Source organism: Centruroides vittatus, unplaced genomic scaffold (genome assembly GCF_030686945.1).
Source record: "Centruroides vittatus isolate TY-2023 unplaced genomic scaffold, ASM3068694v2 contig_2206, whole genome shotgun sequence".
NCBI classification, from domain to species: Eukaryota; Metazoa; Arthropoda; class Arachnida; order Scorpiones; family Buthidae; genus Centruroides; species Centruroides vittatus.
Window position 1 is genome coordinate 74,461 of NW_027121376.1, and position 14,285 is coordinate 88,745.

Genomic DNA, 14,285 nt, shown 5'->3' on the forward strand with positions numbered 1-14,285 from the left:
ATAAATTCTAGTTGATTTAAACAACATATTGTTTTATTCATCCAGCCTACATTGGATAGATTACAGATTATCTGGCCAAAGTGAAACACTAAATTATCTTTGTGCTTTATTCAAATTAAAGTCTTATGCAAAATTAACTGAATAGTGAATTTGTAATGAAAATTAATATTGAAAAATTTAACAAATTAAATTACTTGGAGAATAGAATTTGAGTTTTGATTTGGTAATTGAAGCTCATTGTATTGCTTTGTAGATATGCTTCAAGTGAAGTGGGATTTAGACATAATTCAAATATTAGCATTCTGAATTAGCAATGTTAAAGTACAATTCTGTTTGTTTTTGGGTTGAGTATTCTAACACATGAGTGTGTATTATTGAGTTGGTTTTAACTTATGCCACTTAGTATTTGAAGAAGTATTAAATCAAAAATATTATTCTTTTTAGTGAAGCATAGCACTTCAAATGAAGGAAGTGAAAATGATGAAGATGTTTCTCCACCCTTTGGTCTTAGAACAAGTGCAGGTAAAATTAAAAACTCAAATGATTTTACTGATAGAATTATATGAATTTTGCATTGTATGTTTTTCAATTTGTTATAAATATATTATTTAAAACAATAAATTCTCATTAAAAGTAGGATTTAAAAACAAAAATGAAATTTAAAGAATACATTTTTTTTTTAATTTATTTAGCTAATTAGAATGATTTATCTCTTATTTCATTAACATATTTAATTATATTTATGTAAGATAACCACTAGTTATCTAAATTTTATCATTTTTATAAATATTATTATTTACTTTTAATTTTGTAAAATTTATTTAAATCACTAATAATATATTTACTTTATTATCATATCATTTTTATAAGTTATAGATTCTTAATCACAGGGCTCGGAGTACATTTAAAGAAAAAAAAAACAAAAACAAAAAAAGCAAGAAAGTAAACAGAAAGTAATTCTTTTAAATATTATCATTACTAAAAATTAAAATTTTTATGTATAGTAGAGATTACAAAATTACAGATTTCTTATATTTAAGCACATGTATTTGTAGATGTATCAGCAATTATAAATTTTTAAGTTAAAAGAGATTAACACACTAAAAATAAAAAATTTTTAGTTAAATAACAAGTAAAAATTATACTCTTTCCATTTCCGACTTCGAGGATTCTATGAGCCAAAACAAGACAAAAAGGTAGCAAGGAACAACAATTACTTTATTACTTTATCCATATGCATTTCGCCATCTAGGCCTCATCAGTGGATACATCAGGATGTTATTCGTTGATTACGTTTTATACCCAACAGCCGTTCCCAGCATGCATCAACAATCAATCCAGCATTCAAATTAAGTAAATTTACATGTTCGGCGATACAGAAATGTTCTACAATTTTTCTTTCTAAGTTATTTTCTATTTTATACAAAATTTTAGTATTTTTTATATTTATATTACAATTAAATTTTTGGCAATGTAAAAACCATGCTGATTCCGTTCTTCTCAGTCTAATGGCTGCCTCATGTTCCCTTACTCTCAACTCCAATCTTCTTCCGGTTTCTCCAATGTAATAGTTTGGATTTCTACATGTACATGACATCCTATATATGACACCGGCGATTTTAAATTGGTCTCTGGGCGAATTTTCACTGTTCATTATACTAATGATGTTAGACATCTTATTCTTTTGGCTCGCAACTATGCATACAGAGAATTTTTTAAAAATTGGTTTATATTTTTCAAAAATTTTAGCAACATAAGGAACCTTTACATAAGAAATATCTTCTATGCTATTTTTAACATTAAATCTACGTTTTAAATATAAATTGTACCACTTACAGAGGATATGTTTCGGATAATCATTTAACTGAAATTTTTTAAACAATTGTTTTACTTCGATGTCTATGTTTTCTTGCTGAGTTGTTCGATTTAGTATCTTTCTCAATTCCATAATAAAGACATTCTTTTTATTTTCTAAAGGACAGTAAGATTTAAAGTTAATGGTTTTACCATTATTACATGGTTTTTCATACTTACTAAATGATACACTTGTTTCTTCTCTTTTTATAGTGACATCTAAAAAATTCATTTTATTTTGTTGTTCATCTTCACTTGTAAACTTTAAATTTTTATGTAATCCATTTGCATATTCTTCAATGTGTTTGGATGAAACTGTTTGAGAATCATAAACTATTATTATATCATCTACATATCTTGCATAATATTTAATACCTGTTAGACTTGAAATTCTTTCATCTATTTTATTCATATAGTTATCAGCCAATTTTGGTCCTATAACCGATCCCATGGCAATGCCTTTTTTCTGCCTATAATATTCTGTAGAAATTTTAAAGTAATTATTATTGAATACAAATTTAACAAGTTCTATTATATATTCAGGGACGTTATATGTTTTAAGACTTTCTATTATCATTTCTAAAGTGATAGATGGGTACATAGACTTTATATCCAAACTCATAATACGGAAAGATTTTTTTATAGTTACCTTTTAGCAATCCGTTAATTAGTTCTTCTGTATTTTGAATACTATAGGTTGATTTCTCCATATTCTGAAAGAAGTTTTTCAAAAAACATTCCAAGTTATACAAAACAGTTCTTCTAAAGTCTACAAGGGGTCTGCAAGCATTACCAGGCTTATGTGTTTTGATTCTTACATTTAACTTAGGCTCTCTTACATTATTGAAGTCCAGAATATTTTTGACTTGATTGGCTGGAATTTTATTCTTGTATTTTTTGATTAATTTAGTAAGATTGCTTTTAATTTCTTCAATAGGGTTTCCTGATAATAATTCATAGTCATCCGATGAAATTATTTCTAATTTTTTGGATAACAATTCCTCCTTTTTAATAATCACCAATTGCTTCGATTTATCTGCCATGACTAAAGAAATATGTTTTTTATTAAAAAATTTAATTAATCTTTTCATTTTTTTAGCTATTTTAACAGCTTTTTTATCTATAATATAACCACTATTCTGATTAAAAGAGATTAACAATTAAAAGAGATTACAATTCATTTTGAGAATGAAGTAAGTTTTAATGTAGGTTATGTGCTTCCTATTTTAAGTGTGTCCACTGCAAATGTGCTTATATTTCAAAATTTAAAACTCAGTTATATCTCAAGTTGTTCTTGTACAATAATATTTTAGATGAAAATACAGTGGGTGATTGGTTAACGAACAAATTGGATAACAAACACTTTTGCAAAAGATTTTTATGTTCGGAAACTGAACACATGTTTGAATAACGAACACCTCACGGAACAAACCCAAGAAGAAGCGATGTAAAATAATGAATACTGATTGGTCTTCCCTTGTCTTCAGGCAACAATTCAAAACTTTTTGGAGCACGGGAGACGTTGACATTAATGCTCAACCCGGTATATACTGATCGGATAGTTTTCCTTCAAACTCTCAAACTCTCTCTTGTAATTCCAGCCTTTTATTTTTCTGACAGAAACAATTCTTTTATAGTATTCGCGAGACTGTTGGGCAGGCACACGTTAAGTTTTGCATGGGTTTTTATTTTTGAAAGGTGAGAATATAATAGCAAAGGTAGAGAGTGGGCAGAAGATGTCTGATGTTGCTGGGCAGTATGGCTTGAAGAGGTCTACACTAGGTCGCAGTTCAATCTTATCTAAGAAAGATACAGTATAATCAAGAAGGCTCAAGCAGCTTAAGGAGTAACAAAAATCACATCTGAGAAATAAAGAACATTGAAGAGCTCAAAATGAAACCTGAAACTGATCTGATGACAGAAGAACTCCAAGAACTCTTGAATGAAGAACACCAAGAAACGTGGCGAGATGTTTTCTTCTGAAAAAGAGGATTAATGCCAATATCTGCTATTAAACATCTTTTGAAGAATTGGGAGGATGTCAGAACAATGGTCTTAGAATGGCCCTGGTAGTGCCCAAAGCAGAACTGGGCTATGTACTACAATTGGTAAAAAAAAAAAAAATAAAAATTGGTCTTAGAATGGCATCCAAACCAGATTGAGGTTAATAGGCTTGGGGATCTCTACAATTACAATGCTATTAATTACTTCTGAAAAAATCCTAAAGAAGAGAGAAAAGCAATCGACATTAGACATATTCTTTAATCCTTACGAATGGAAAAAACATGACTAATAAAGATGCAAGACTGTGTATATATGTATTTTTATTATTACATATAAATAAACGTAGTAAGAAAGTGTATATTTTTTATTTTTTGGGTCTCCAGAACGAATTAATCAAATTCCCATAAAAACCTATGGTAAATCGATAATCGGTTAACAAACAATTTGGATAGCGAACAAAATCTGGGAACGGATGATGTTCGTTAACCGATCACCCACTGTATATAACTTTTGTATTTAAAATATGAAATTACTGTAATTGTGATTATACAAATTTCAGTATTAAACTGAATAGTCATTGTGATACTTACTTAATAAAGTTTATACAAATATGAATTATAGCTGACAGTTGAACTCGATAGCAATTTTCACAAAAATAATTTTTACTAATATTCTTTTAAGTACTATATATATATAAATCCTTTTGTTTTCATTAAATAGCTGTATATACTCCTAACAGTTACATTAAACATATCTAAGAGTATTGTTAATGAACAGTTTCATGATAGTTCATAAGTTAAGAGTTAATAAAACCAATGAACACTGGTGGATTGTTTTGGGTTTGTGCCTGGTCACCTGAGTTTTCTGTATTTTCTTCATGTGTGTAACACTTAAATAGGGGTTAATTTCTTAAAGTCCTCCTAGGAGGCATCAACCGTTGGCAGATTAATCATATGTTTTGTTGCCAAACACAACACATGGGTGATCTGCCAAGAGTCAATATTGAGTATCTAACAAACCAAACCAATTTCATGATATTAATGAAAAATCTTGTAATCATCAGTACGGTAATCTTATATCAGCTGGAAGAGGAGAGCGGATCGGAGGTCCGGGTAGCGTAACTGGTAACGTGTCTGCACGGATAGCAGAAGTTGTGGGTTCGAGTTCCACTTCGGGTCGTTTGTTTTCTTCCAGTTAGGCCTAAATTTATTTAAATTATTTAATTAAAATTCTAATTATTAAATTTAGCAAGAGATGGCACCTAATGCCTAACTCTAGTACCAAATTATCTTTAATTATTAATATTACTATAGCCATTTGCTAGCCTGATAATTCGGCATTGGTTGATCGTAAAAAAAAATACATTGAAGGGGTTTAATATAAACTGTCTATGAATTCATTTATAATTTAAAGATAACAGTATTTTAGCACATTCACTGTTAGTATAAAAACAGATTTCCCTACCAATATGCTGAAAAAATTTAATTTTTATTTAATTGTAATGTTTATATTAAGTGTCAGGTATTTTTGCAGTCACATCTTATTTTACCTGAAAAAATATGGTGTGATGCTCAGATGCCTGCAAGCACCCTAATATACTGAATACTAATACAATACTAATGGATAAAATGTATTCTTTTAAAGTGTACAATAAATGATAAAAATAAACTTTTCTTCAAAACAAAGAATAAAATTTCCCTAAATGCTTTTAAAAACTTTTTGTATACTTCATATAATTTTTCATTATAAATTTTATTTAACTTTCAATAAATTAGTTCTCAATACTTGATGTAAATTACAAAAATTGTTTAAGTTTGTAATTACACATTTAATGACGAATCTTTCAAAATTTTAATCAATTTCTGTGTTCAGCTCTACCAATGTAACTCTACATAAATCATGTCCACTTATTGTCAACATTTCACTAATTTTTATATATCATAATAATTGCTTTTAATATTTTTTATTGTCAATATCGTTGTTTAAATTGAAAGAGAGAGAGATGCAAATTAATACAGGTTTTTGAAATGTCGGGAAAACTGTATGACTTTGTGTATAAAATGCCCTTAAGGCACACATCTGAATTATTTCAGATACCTGGATATGAAAATTTTTAGTGCTCTATACTAATTAAGAATTCATGCTACAAGTTTTTGCTGGAAAATTATGAATGGTAAATTTTTTTAACAAATCATAAACAGTTTTAATAATAACAGTGAATAAATTTTATTATTAGTTTCATCTACGTGGATTGTCCAGTAAATATCCAACTGATTTTATTACTTCACAGATACTATACATAGAAAAAATTATAAGCATGTGTAAAAATGCCCAAGAGTGGTAAATTTTTTGCCACTTCTAGGCATTATTACACAGTCCACCAGACTCTGTATTTTGGTAATGTAAAATTTTTTTGATTTACCTCAGAACTATTGAAGGATGATGAGAATAGCCTCATCTTGATATGTGAACTTTTTGCTGTCAAGATATTCTTTCAGGGAACAAATCAGATAATTGTTACTTGGTGACAAGACTGGATTGTAGGGAGGATGAAGCAATGCTTCCTAGCCCATTTTGACAAGTATCTCTGTAATTTTCTTAGCTGTGTATGACCTTGCATTATCCTGCAAGAAGATGGTACAGTTGCTCGATAATCCCAAAGTTTTTCTTGAATATGGTTCCAAAAATATCCACAGAACTTATACCAATGCCAATATGGAGTGCAGCATCATGTATGGTGACTCAAGAATTGCAGAAAATTATCTGCCACACTATGTTGTGCTGCAGATAATACTTATGGATTGACCTGGCTATTTCTTCAATGAACTCGTAACCATTCTGGAAGTAACTGCATCACTGAAATATAGATATGAAGGCTACGTTGTTTTCTCTGAACACTGCTAAAAGTCTGTGAGGAATTGCCTTGCTGCTGATATTTTTCTTCAAGTGAAACTTCTTCATAATTTTCTGTTTCTGAGCAGAACTAACCATTATGATGCTATCTTTAATAAAACGATGAGAAATTAAGTCGGGAAGTTCATATTTCAAATGGCCATTGTATGGTATGATCTGTAAGAGAAATGCAGATCCATTGAGCTATGTAGCTGCATAAATTTGAAATGAAATATCCAGATGGATATTTACTGGACAATCTGTATAAAATTATTTGATTATGATTGGAACGATTGTAATAATTATATAAGAAATAATATGTTTTTTAAAAGTATATTTCTAATCACAGTTAACCTCCAGATGCAGATTGTAACTTCTTGCAACTATGAGAAGCAAGCACACTGGTATATAATTTGCATTATATTTTCATAAAGAAGTTTTAAAGACATTTTATTAATTATACATTTTTACATTTTTTTTTTTTAAATTTTTGATTAATCTTACAAATGATAGGTCATCCATTTCATACAGTGTAAATGGACCATAACAGGATGATATGTCATTTATATTGCATTGAGTAATGGTTCAATGATAGCGACTAATTGGCCCAGGTATTGGGTTATGTAATTAGCTCATTGTCAAAATAATCAATAGAAGTACAGTCTGTGCCTTTAATTTTATTTTGATTGCTGAAATATTCTGTAAATATAATGAAAAAGTAACTTATAGTAATCAAAAATGTAATAAAGTAATTTAATAATCAAATCTGTAAAAATACCTTTCATTAACTTGCACAAAAAAATTGTTATTTATTAAAAAGTAACTTCACTCCGAGCCCTGTAATCATAGTTTATTAAAATATTTAATGATATTGATAAGACTGCATGAATTTTATTGTCTCTTACAGCAAGATAATTTTTCAACGCTAATAGATTGTATTGAATGGCTTTATTAATGCTCATGTTTTTAATATTAAATACTTTTTTGTCTTTTAAATAATAATTCTTCATCTTTTATAATTGCATTTCTCTCTTTCCCTCTCTCTGTTCTCTGCAAATCGTCTAGTGCAGCAACTAGTCCACAATTCCGCGACACTTTTTCTTGCACCCGCCCCTTCAAGTTACCTAAGTCAATATAATGACACACTGTTACTTAACCCATCCCTTCGGAGATTAACACAACATGATAATAGAGTCTCTATGGTGGCAAGTAAACATGTGTCTTCCTATGTCAGCTGTGATCTTCCTTTAAATAATGGTGAGATCTTAAAATGCATGTTTATATGTATATTTGCTATAGCGCATGTGTTTCTTTGTAAAATTTATGTATATATTCATTTAAATATTTAAAATTAATTTATAGAAGTAATAATAATAATGATTTAAGAAATTTCGTTACATTATTATCTTAAAAATTTTTATTCAGGTTCCATAACCAGCATTTCTTCAGTTCCCTACAGACGATCTGGATTTTGTTTAGATATTCATAATGATGTAGTACCTGGTGCTACTGATGTAGCTTGCATTCTCAAAGCACCAGATTTGAAACATTGTTCGTCATCAAGTGCAATTTTGCAGATGAATGCTAACTTTCTTAATAGTGATCAGTTTATTAACGTTGGTCAAAAGGAGGAAAGAGTGAATGAGGAATATGCGACCGAAGACACTACTGTTTCTATGTCTCTTTCACCCGAACTCACATTAGAAAACATTCGTCCAAATTTTACTCTAGGAGACAGGTAGCACTTTAATTCATTTTGATAATATAATTTTGGATAACAATAATTTAAAACTAAGAAATATAAATACCATTTTCAGTCCACAAGAAGCATTTCCACCTGGAAATCAAATATTTGATAAAAAGTTTGTTAAAAGTCATAGTCAAGACAACCACTTTACTCCTCCAAGAGAAATAGGAAAGAAATCTCTTTCAGAATCTTGTTTGAATCCAGAAAAGGACAGTTCTGCATCGACAATCACCGACGGAAGTACAAAAGTAGCAGGTCGATGGAAAAAATCCAGCAATCTCTCGTCCGTGTTTCGTAGTTCGATACTGGACGAAGAAGGCACCACGGATTCCAGTCCCACCAATTCTATACCCGAGGAAGGACAGAAGGACAAAAAGAAAAAGTTCCTGCCACATTTGAAAAAGAAAAAATCAAAAGTCTCATGAAAGTAAAATAAGAATAAACGATGTGACATTAATATTGTAGACACCCCCAAGAAAAATTTATATCAAGTAATAGAGTTTAAAGACACGTCAAATATATAAGTTTAGTGAATTGTTATCACTAACGTTTGTATCCTAGACCATCAGCTATTTACTATTATCATAAGGATATACACATACCGGTATTATAAAATGTGATAATCGCAGCCATTAGATGGTCTTTCATTTGGTTGTCATTCTCAGCAATGTATGGTTCTAGATAAGACAACCACATATTTTTTATCAAGTTTCCACAATTGCAAACAGTAATTTCAATAACAAAAACTAATTCATACTTTTTTTTTTAATCGTTCCAGTATTTTATTTTCTCTTAACAGTGATATTCACCATTCAATTATTTTTGCAGATTGGCATATACAATTGTTTTATAATTAATCAAAAGTATATTTCAAAGCTATTTTATAAACAAAGAGACACATTGTAAATTAATATTAAAACTTAACTGTAAAGAAAGAAAAATATATAAGAACTTTTATAATTTAATAGCATTTATTGTTTAACTAGATATTTTAAATGCTATTCTACAAGAGAATAATTTGTTATTGTTGGATACTATGTTATATACAAAATTGTATTGGATATTGAATATGAACTTTATCGATCATTGTTTTTATTGCTGTCAAATTGACAGCTTCTTGTTAATCAGACCTTGTTTAGAGTAAAAGATGTAAAATGAAATTTTGGTTATGTTTAATGTTAAGATTATTTAAATAATCAACAAAATAGTTAGTGTTTATCAAAAATAACGTAAAATTAATCAGAAAGTAAATAATTTCATGAAATGCATGCTTCAACTTTCTCATTTACAATAGCAATTAGATGAATCATAATTCTTTCTTCTGCTTATTTCTAACAGCTCTACAAATAATAGATTTATATAAATACATAGTCTTACTCTGCATCTTTTAAAATATTAATAAATAAGATCCTACATAATAGGGAGAAGTTCAGATTGTTTCCCTAGTTACTTGTATTTGGGAGGGTTTGCAGAATTATGCCCACCTTTTATGAAACCCTAGCAATTTGAGAGTACAAGGACAATAATGGTCTTGTTCTGTACATTGATGATATTATTTTATGGGACAAAACTGATCGCAGTAAAGCACTTGTAGTGAAGATAAATCAGAATGAAGTAGGTGTAATTTTGAAGTTAGAACAGATATGTTCTCGTGCCAGTTCTTTACACTTAACCAAAACCTCTTCTATCCTTGTGGATATCTCAGTCTATTGAAAACCAGTCCCGTGGTATATTCGTTCCATCTGATAGCATTTGTCATAGTCCAAAATCTCTTGAAATTAGTTAATAAATCTCCAGAATTCAATGATACTACTACTATGTTAAAGTGATTGAAACAGATGTTACTCAACTATTCCAATTGCTCTAAAGAACAATATAAGAAAATTATCGCACACCAACCCACTACTGTGATCTCATCAAAACAAAAAATTGGATAAAACAACTAAACACTGGTTGTTGGTCGTGGGTTCGTGCCTCACAACGGGCTGGCCACGTGGAGTTTTTCGTGGTTTCTTCACGTTTCTAACATCTAAATAGGGGCCAGTTTCTCTTAGAACATCCTCCCGAAACAGATTGCCCAAGTGTTGCGTTGTATACAAATAAACCAGGTGAAATAAACTAAACCAAACTGAAAGGTCCCCACTAAAGGAAGACCAAAATAGCGGTATCTATAAAGTACCAAGCAGCTAACATGAAGTGGTATATAGGAAATATTTAGATAGGTTGATAGGGGTTTAAAGAGGGGGGAAATACAATATACAATAATCAATGCAACATATGAACATTAACAATTTTTCATGTATTTTACGGTACTTTATGAATTTAAAACCCGTCGCGATTTGTTTTGTTTTTGAAATGGTAATTCTTAATTAGAAGTATAACCTTCAGGTTTCAAGATGAGACGGTATCTGTCTTGAAAAACGTGCAATCTAGGTTAACAATGGGCTTCTTAAAACACATAGAGTAGATTAAGAAAAAGCATATATAGCGCTGCTCAAAAGTAAGAAGCTACATAAATATATTTTAATGGTTTGATCATTTGAACTAGTGTTTTAAAGAAAAAGTTGAAGGGCTTAATTTTCACTAGTTTAGAAGGTTTCAGACAAATTATATTGGCCTTTTATATACACTATAGTTATGTCTTGGTTTCCATCATGACAAAACTAAGTTAGGGGGAGTTTTAAATATTTATTTTAAAGATCCTTTTTGAAAAAAGATGATGATGATCAAAAAACTTTTAATAAAAAATTGGTTAACGTAACACTTGGTGCCAATATGGCGGCTCGTTTCTGATTCCAGCAAGGAAACTGTGGGACACACGTTCTAACCTAACCTATTCTAATAATTTGGTTGCTAATAATTATGGTAATTTATTAGAATAGGTTAGGTTAGGTTAGAACGTGCGTCCCACTGTTTCCTTGTTGGAATCAGAGACGAGCCGCCATCTTGGCACCAAGGGTTACATTAACCAAAACATTTAACTGTACACAGGAGTGAAAAGAACAGCATAACCCTGTTAAAAATACATAAGCAGTTCAGATACTTTACACAATGCTTTCATTTATTTATTCCTTTAATATAAAAGGAAAAAATAAAAGCATTGCTTATTATGGATACAAATTTACTACATAATATAAAGAAGTAAATTTTTATCCATAATTTCTCACCATAGAATAATTTAGATATTAATTTAAGCATTGCAGTTTAGATCTGCAATTTTATAGTTAGAACCGGGAAATTACTTAAATATATACAATTAAATATTTAATTATTTTCCAAATATCAATTAATAAACTATATTATTTACAGTGACTAAATCAATATTAAATAATAGCTTTAGAAGGAAATATATATATATATATATATGTTGAAAATCAATACAGCTGTAAATTAAACCTTATCTCCTTTTACAATATATTTTTAACGTATATTTACTGTAGATATAATAGGATATATATACATATATATAGAATAAGTATATTGTATGCACGTAGACATATATAAGTGTGAGCGGTAGAAGGATAAGTAAGAGAATAGAACTAAAGATGGAAATTACTTCAATTATTCTTAAAGTTTTGTTGCTAGTGATCATGCTGTATTATTTTGCCATTGTTTCTGAAGCAGGAGTATGTTCACATCTCTGTGATAAATTTTGTCCTGCAACGAAATTTTGCAATAAAATAATCTGCCCTGTTCTATGTTCTCCGCCAGTTTCACAGCTTCATAACGTAAGTATGATCTTTTAATAACTTCAATAAAACCTGTCCAAAACAACCTGCCTAAACGGAAAAATATTCTGTGGGACGGAGCTATTTTCAGTTAAGAACCTGTTCAGAACGGAATCTTGAAAAAATATTCGTGCGATTTCCTTTTACACAAGTTGTTTTCGTTTATATATTATATTCTTTTAAGTCTATCGTTAAACTAATTTTAGGTAACAGTGTCCAATTTAACCGAAATTAATGCGTAACACGGCATTAACAATATTAGAAAAGGTATTGAAATGTCTTATATTAACGTAAATACATTTTAAATTATATTTTTGAAGTTAATTTCTTTGTTTCATTGTAGGAAAATCAGATGAACAACTTGGAATATTGCGGTTGATCTGTATAAATATTAAGGGGACTTTCCTGTCGAATATACTATTAGGAATAATGAAATAATGCAAAAATTCTGTATGTATAATCGAAAATCAACGTACTGTATTTAATTAATTAATAAACAAATTTTGTTTTGTTTAATTGCCCTGTCTCGTTCGTGAATTCGAATTACATGTTATTCAAATTTGAAAAATCGAATAGAATAAATCCACATTTCAAATCTTTCAGTTATTTTACAAAAGACTTTCATAGAACCAGAAGAAATTGATTTTATGAATAAAAATAAATCTCTGTATAGTACTAATAAGGTAATGTAACCCTTGGTGTCAAGATGGCGGCTCGTCTCCGATTCCAGCAAGGAAACAGTGGGACGCACGTTCTAACCTAACCTATTCTAATAAATTACCATAATTATTAGCAGCCAAATTATTAGAATAGAATAGGTTAGGTTAGAACGTGCGTCCCACTGTTTCCTTGCTGGAATCGGAGACGAGCCGCCATCTTGGCACCAAGGGTTACATTAACAAATAATAATATAATTAAGCACTTTTTTATGTATTAAGTATTCGTTAGAATTTTACATCCAAGAATGTCTTCCATTTACGATTCAGATCGGAACTTTGCAGAAACAGTAAGAAATCGAAATCGAAATTCCGGTAATTTAATTTAAGCTTTTTAGTTTTATAATTCATTAAAAATTCCGTTCCTTTAAACCAGATTAAACATACCATAATTCCGAATGGAGATTCCTACGAAAGCACCGATACAAATGGTTATTACTCGAGTTCGAGTGAGGATAGTGAATCATCCGAAGAATCTTCGTACGAAGAACGTCCAAGCGATTATTATACTGCGAATAATTCTTCAAGCGTGGACAAACGTTGTGTAGAATCCGCTTTAATTGCGATTGAAGACGGAAATCATAGGGAAGCGATACGCGAATCTCTATCAGAAGATGCGTGTAATGATATCGAAATAGATTTATCGGGTGACAAAGTACAAAATGAATCCGAGGAAAAGAAAAATGAACCGTTGAGGGAAGATAAACAAAGGGGGATCATCGTATCAAATGATAAAGTGGTTGATAATCTTGTGAAAATAAGCCAGATGAAGCGATGAACCATTAGGCAATGGCTGAAATTTAATGATTTGAACTTAATAAATTTCTAAAAGAAATTCTGTAGTATTGAAACCGATTTTAAATACCCAAAAAGTTAATTAAATATAAAAATTTGTTGATTTTTAATTAAATTCTATTATAAAATTAATTTATTATATAAATAATTTACTGTGTTGATATATAAGACATTTTAATTTTCGAACAATAAAATCCGAGTTATGAAATTAAAAACGTTTCATCTCTTATATTTTCTTTTTATTTATAAATATTTCGTGGATACCTTTAACAAAATCTAAATTTTTAATTTGTATAATCTGTAATATTCTTCAATTTTGAGAAGTTACTTCAACTTTTATCTACAGATTCTGAACAATTTTCTGCGTTTACGTTTACAGACATTAAAGATCGATCTTCAGTTCGATCTTCCGCATCGATCTTTTTCGTTTCTGTTAATTTTTCTCCATTCGGCTCGTCGGAATTGAATAATTCTTCAGTACAATATTCAAATTGTGGAATATTTTCTCGGGAATTTGTAGAGAATTGTGAACTTCTGTTTTTTTCGTAT

General features: G+C 29.6%; 4 protein-coding genes and 1 long non-coding RNA gene across 6 annotated transcripts in view; 4 read left to right on the plus strand and 1 right to left on the minus strand.

Annotated features, from left to right (window-relative positions):
- LOC136970832 (stromal interaction molecule homolog) overlaps positions 1-9,657 on the plus strand; it is a 53,673-nt gene extending 44,016 nt beyond the window's left edge. Inside the window, exons 11-14 of one of the 2 annotated variants that reach the window (XM_067265299.1) lie at positions 445-522; positions 7,816-8,007; positions 8,176-8,488; positions 8,568-9,657. In XM_067265299.1, the coding sequence (XP_067121400.1) occupies positions 445-522; positions 7,816-8,007; positions 8,176-8,488; positions 8,568-8,922 (938 nt within the window). In that variant the 3' untranslated portion in view covers positions 8,923-9,657. The remainder of the gene's footprint in view (positions 1-444; positions 523-7,815; positions 8,008-8,175; positions 8,489-8,567) is intronic. The other variant, XM_067265300.1, reaches the window with a different exon arrangement.
- The window catches only part of LOC136970830 (protein kinase C eta type-like), a 204,144-nt gene that overhangs the window by 62,423 nt on the left and 127,436 nt on the right, over positions 1-14,285 (minus strand). The gene's annotated exons all lie outside the window — the stretch shown is intronic.
- The window catches only part of LOC136970833 (uncharacterized), a 158,578-nt gene that overhangs the window by 55,793 nt on the left and 88,500 nt on the right, over positions 1-14,285 (plus strand). The gene's annotated exons all lie outside the window — the stretch shown is intronic.
- On the plus strand, positions 12,429-12,741 carry LOC136970834 (uncharacterized). The gene is made up of 2 exons (XR_010880046.1): positions 12,429-12,492; positions 12,569-12,741. It is a non-coding gene; the product is annotated as an uncharacterized lncRNA (long non-coding RNA).
- LOC136970835 (uncharacterized) lies at positions 13,182-13,871 on the plus strand. The gene is made up of 2 exons (XM_067265302.1): positions 13,182-13,231; positions 13,318-13,871. The coding sequence occupies exons 1-2, from the start codon at positions 13,190-13,192 to the stop codon at positions 13,717-13,719; spliced, it is 444 nt and encodes a 147-aa protein (XP_067121403.1). The 5' UTR covers positions 13,182-13,189; the 3' UTR covers positions 13,720-13,871.

Excerpts from the sequence above, each read along its gene's own strand:
- LOC136970835 (XM_067265302.1), top strand. The coding sequence starts at position 13,190 with ATGTCTTCCATTTACGATTCAGATCGGAACTTTGCAGAAACA. Across the intron at positions 13,232-13,317 it reads ATCGGAACTTTGCAGAAACA|ATTAAACATACCATAATTCC; the intron begins GTAAGAAATCGA and ends CCTTTAAACCAG.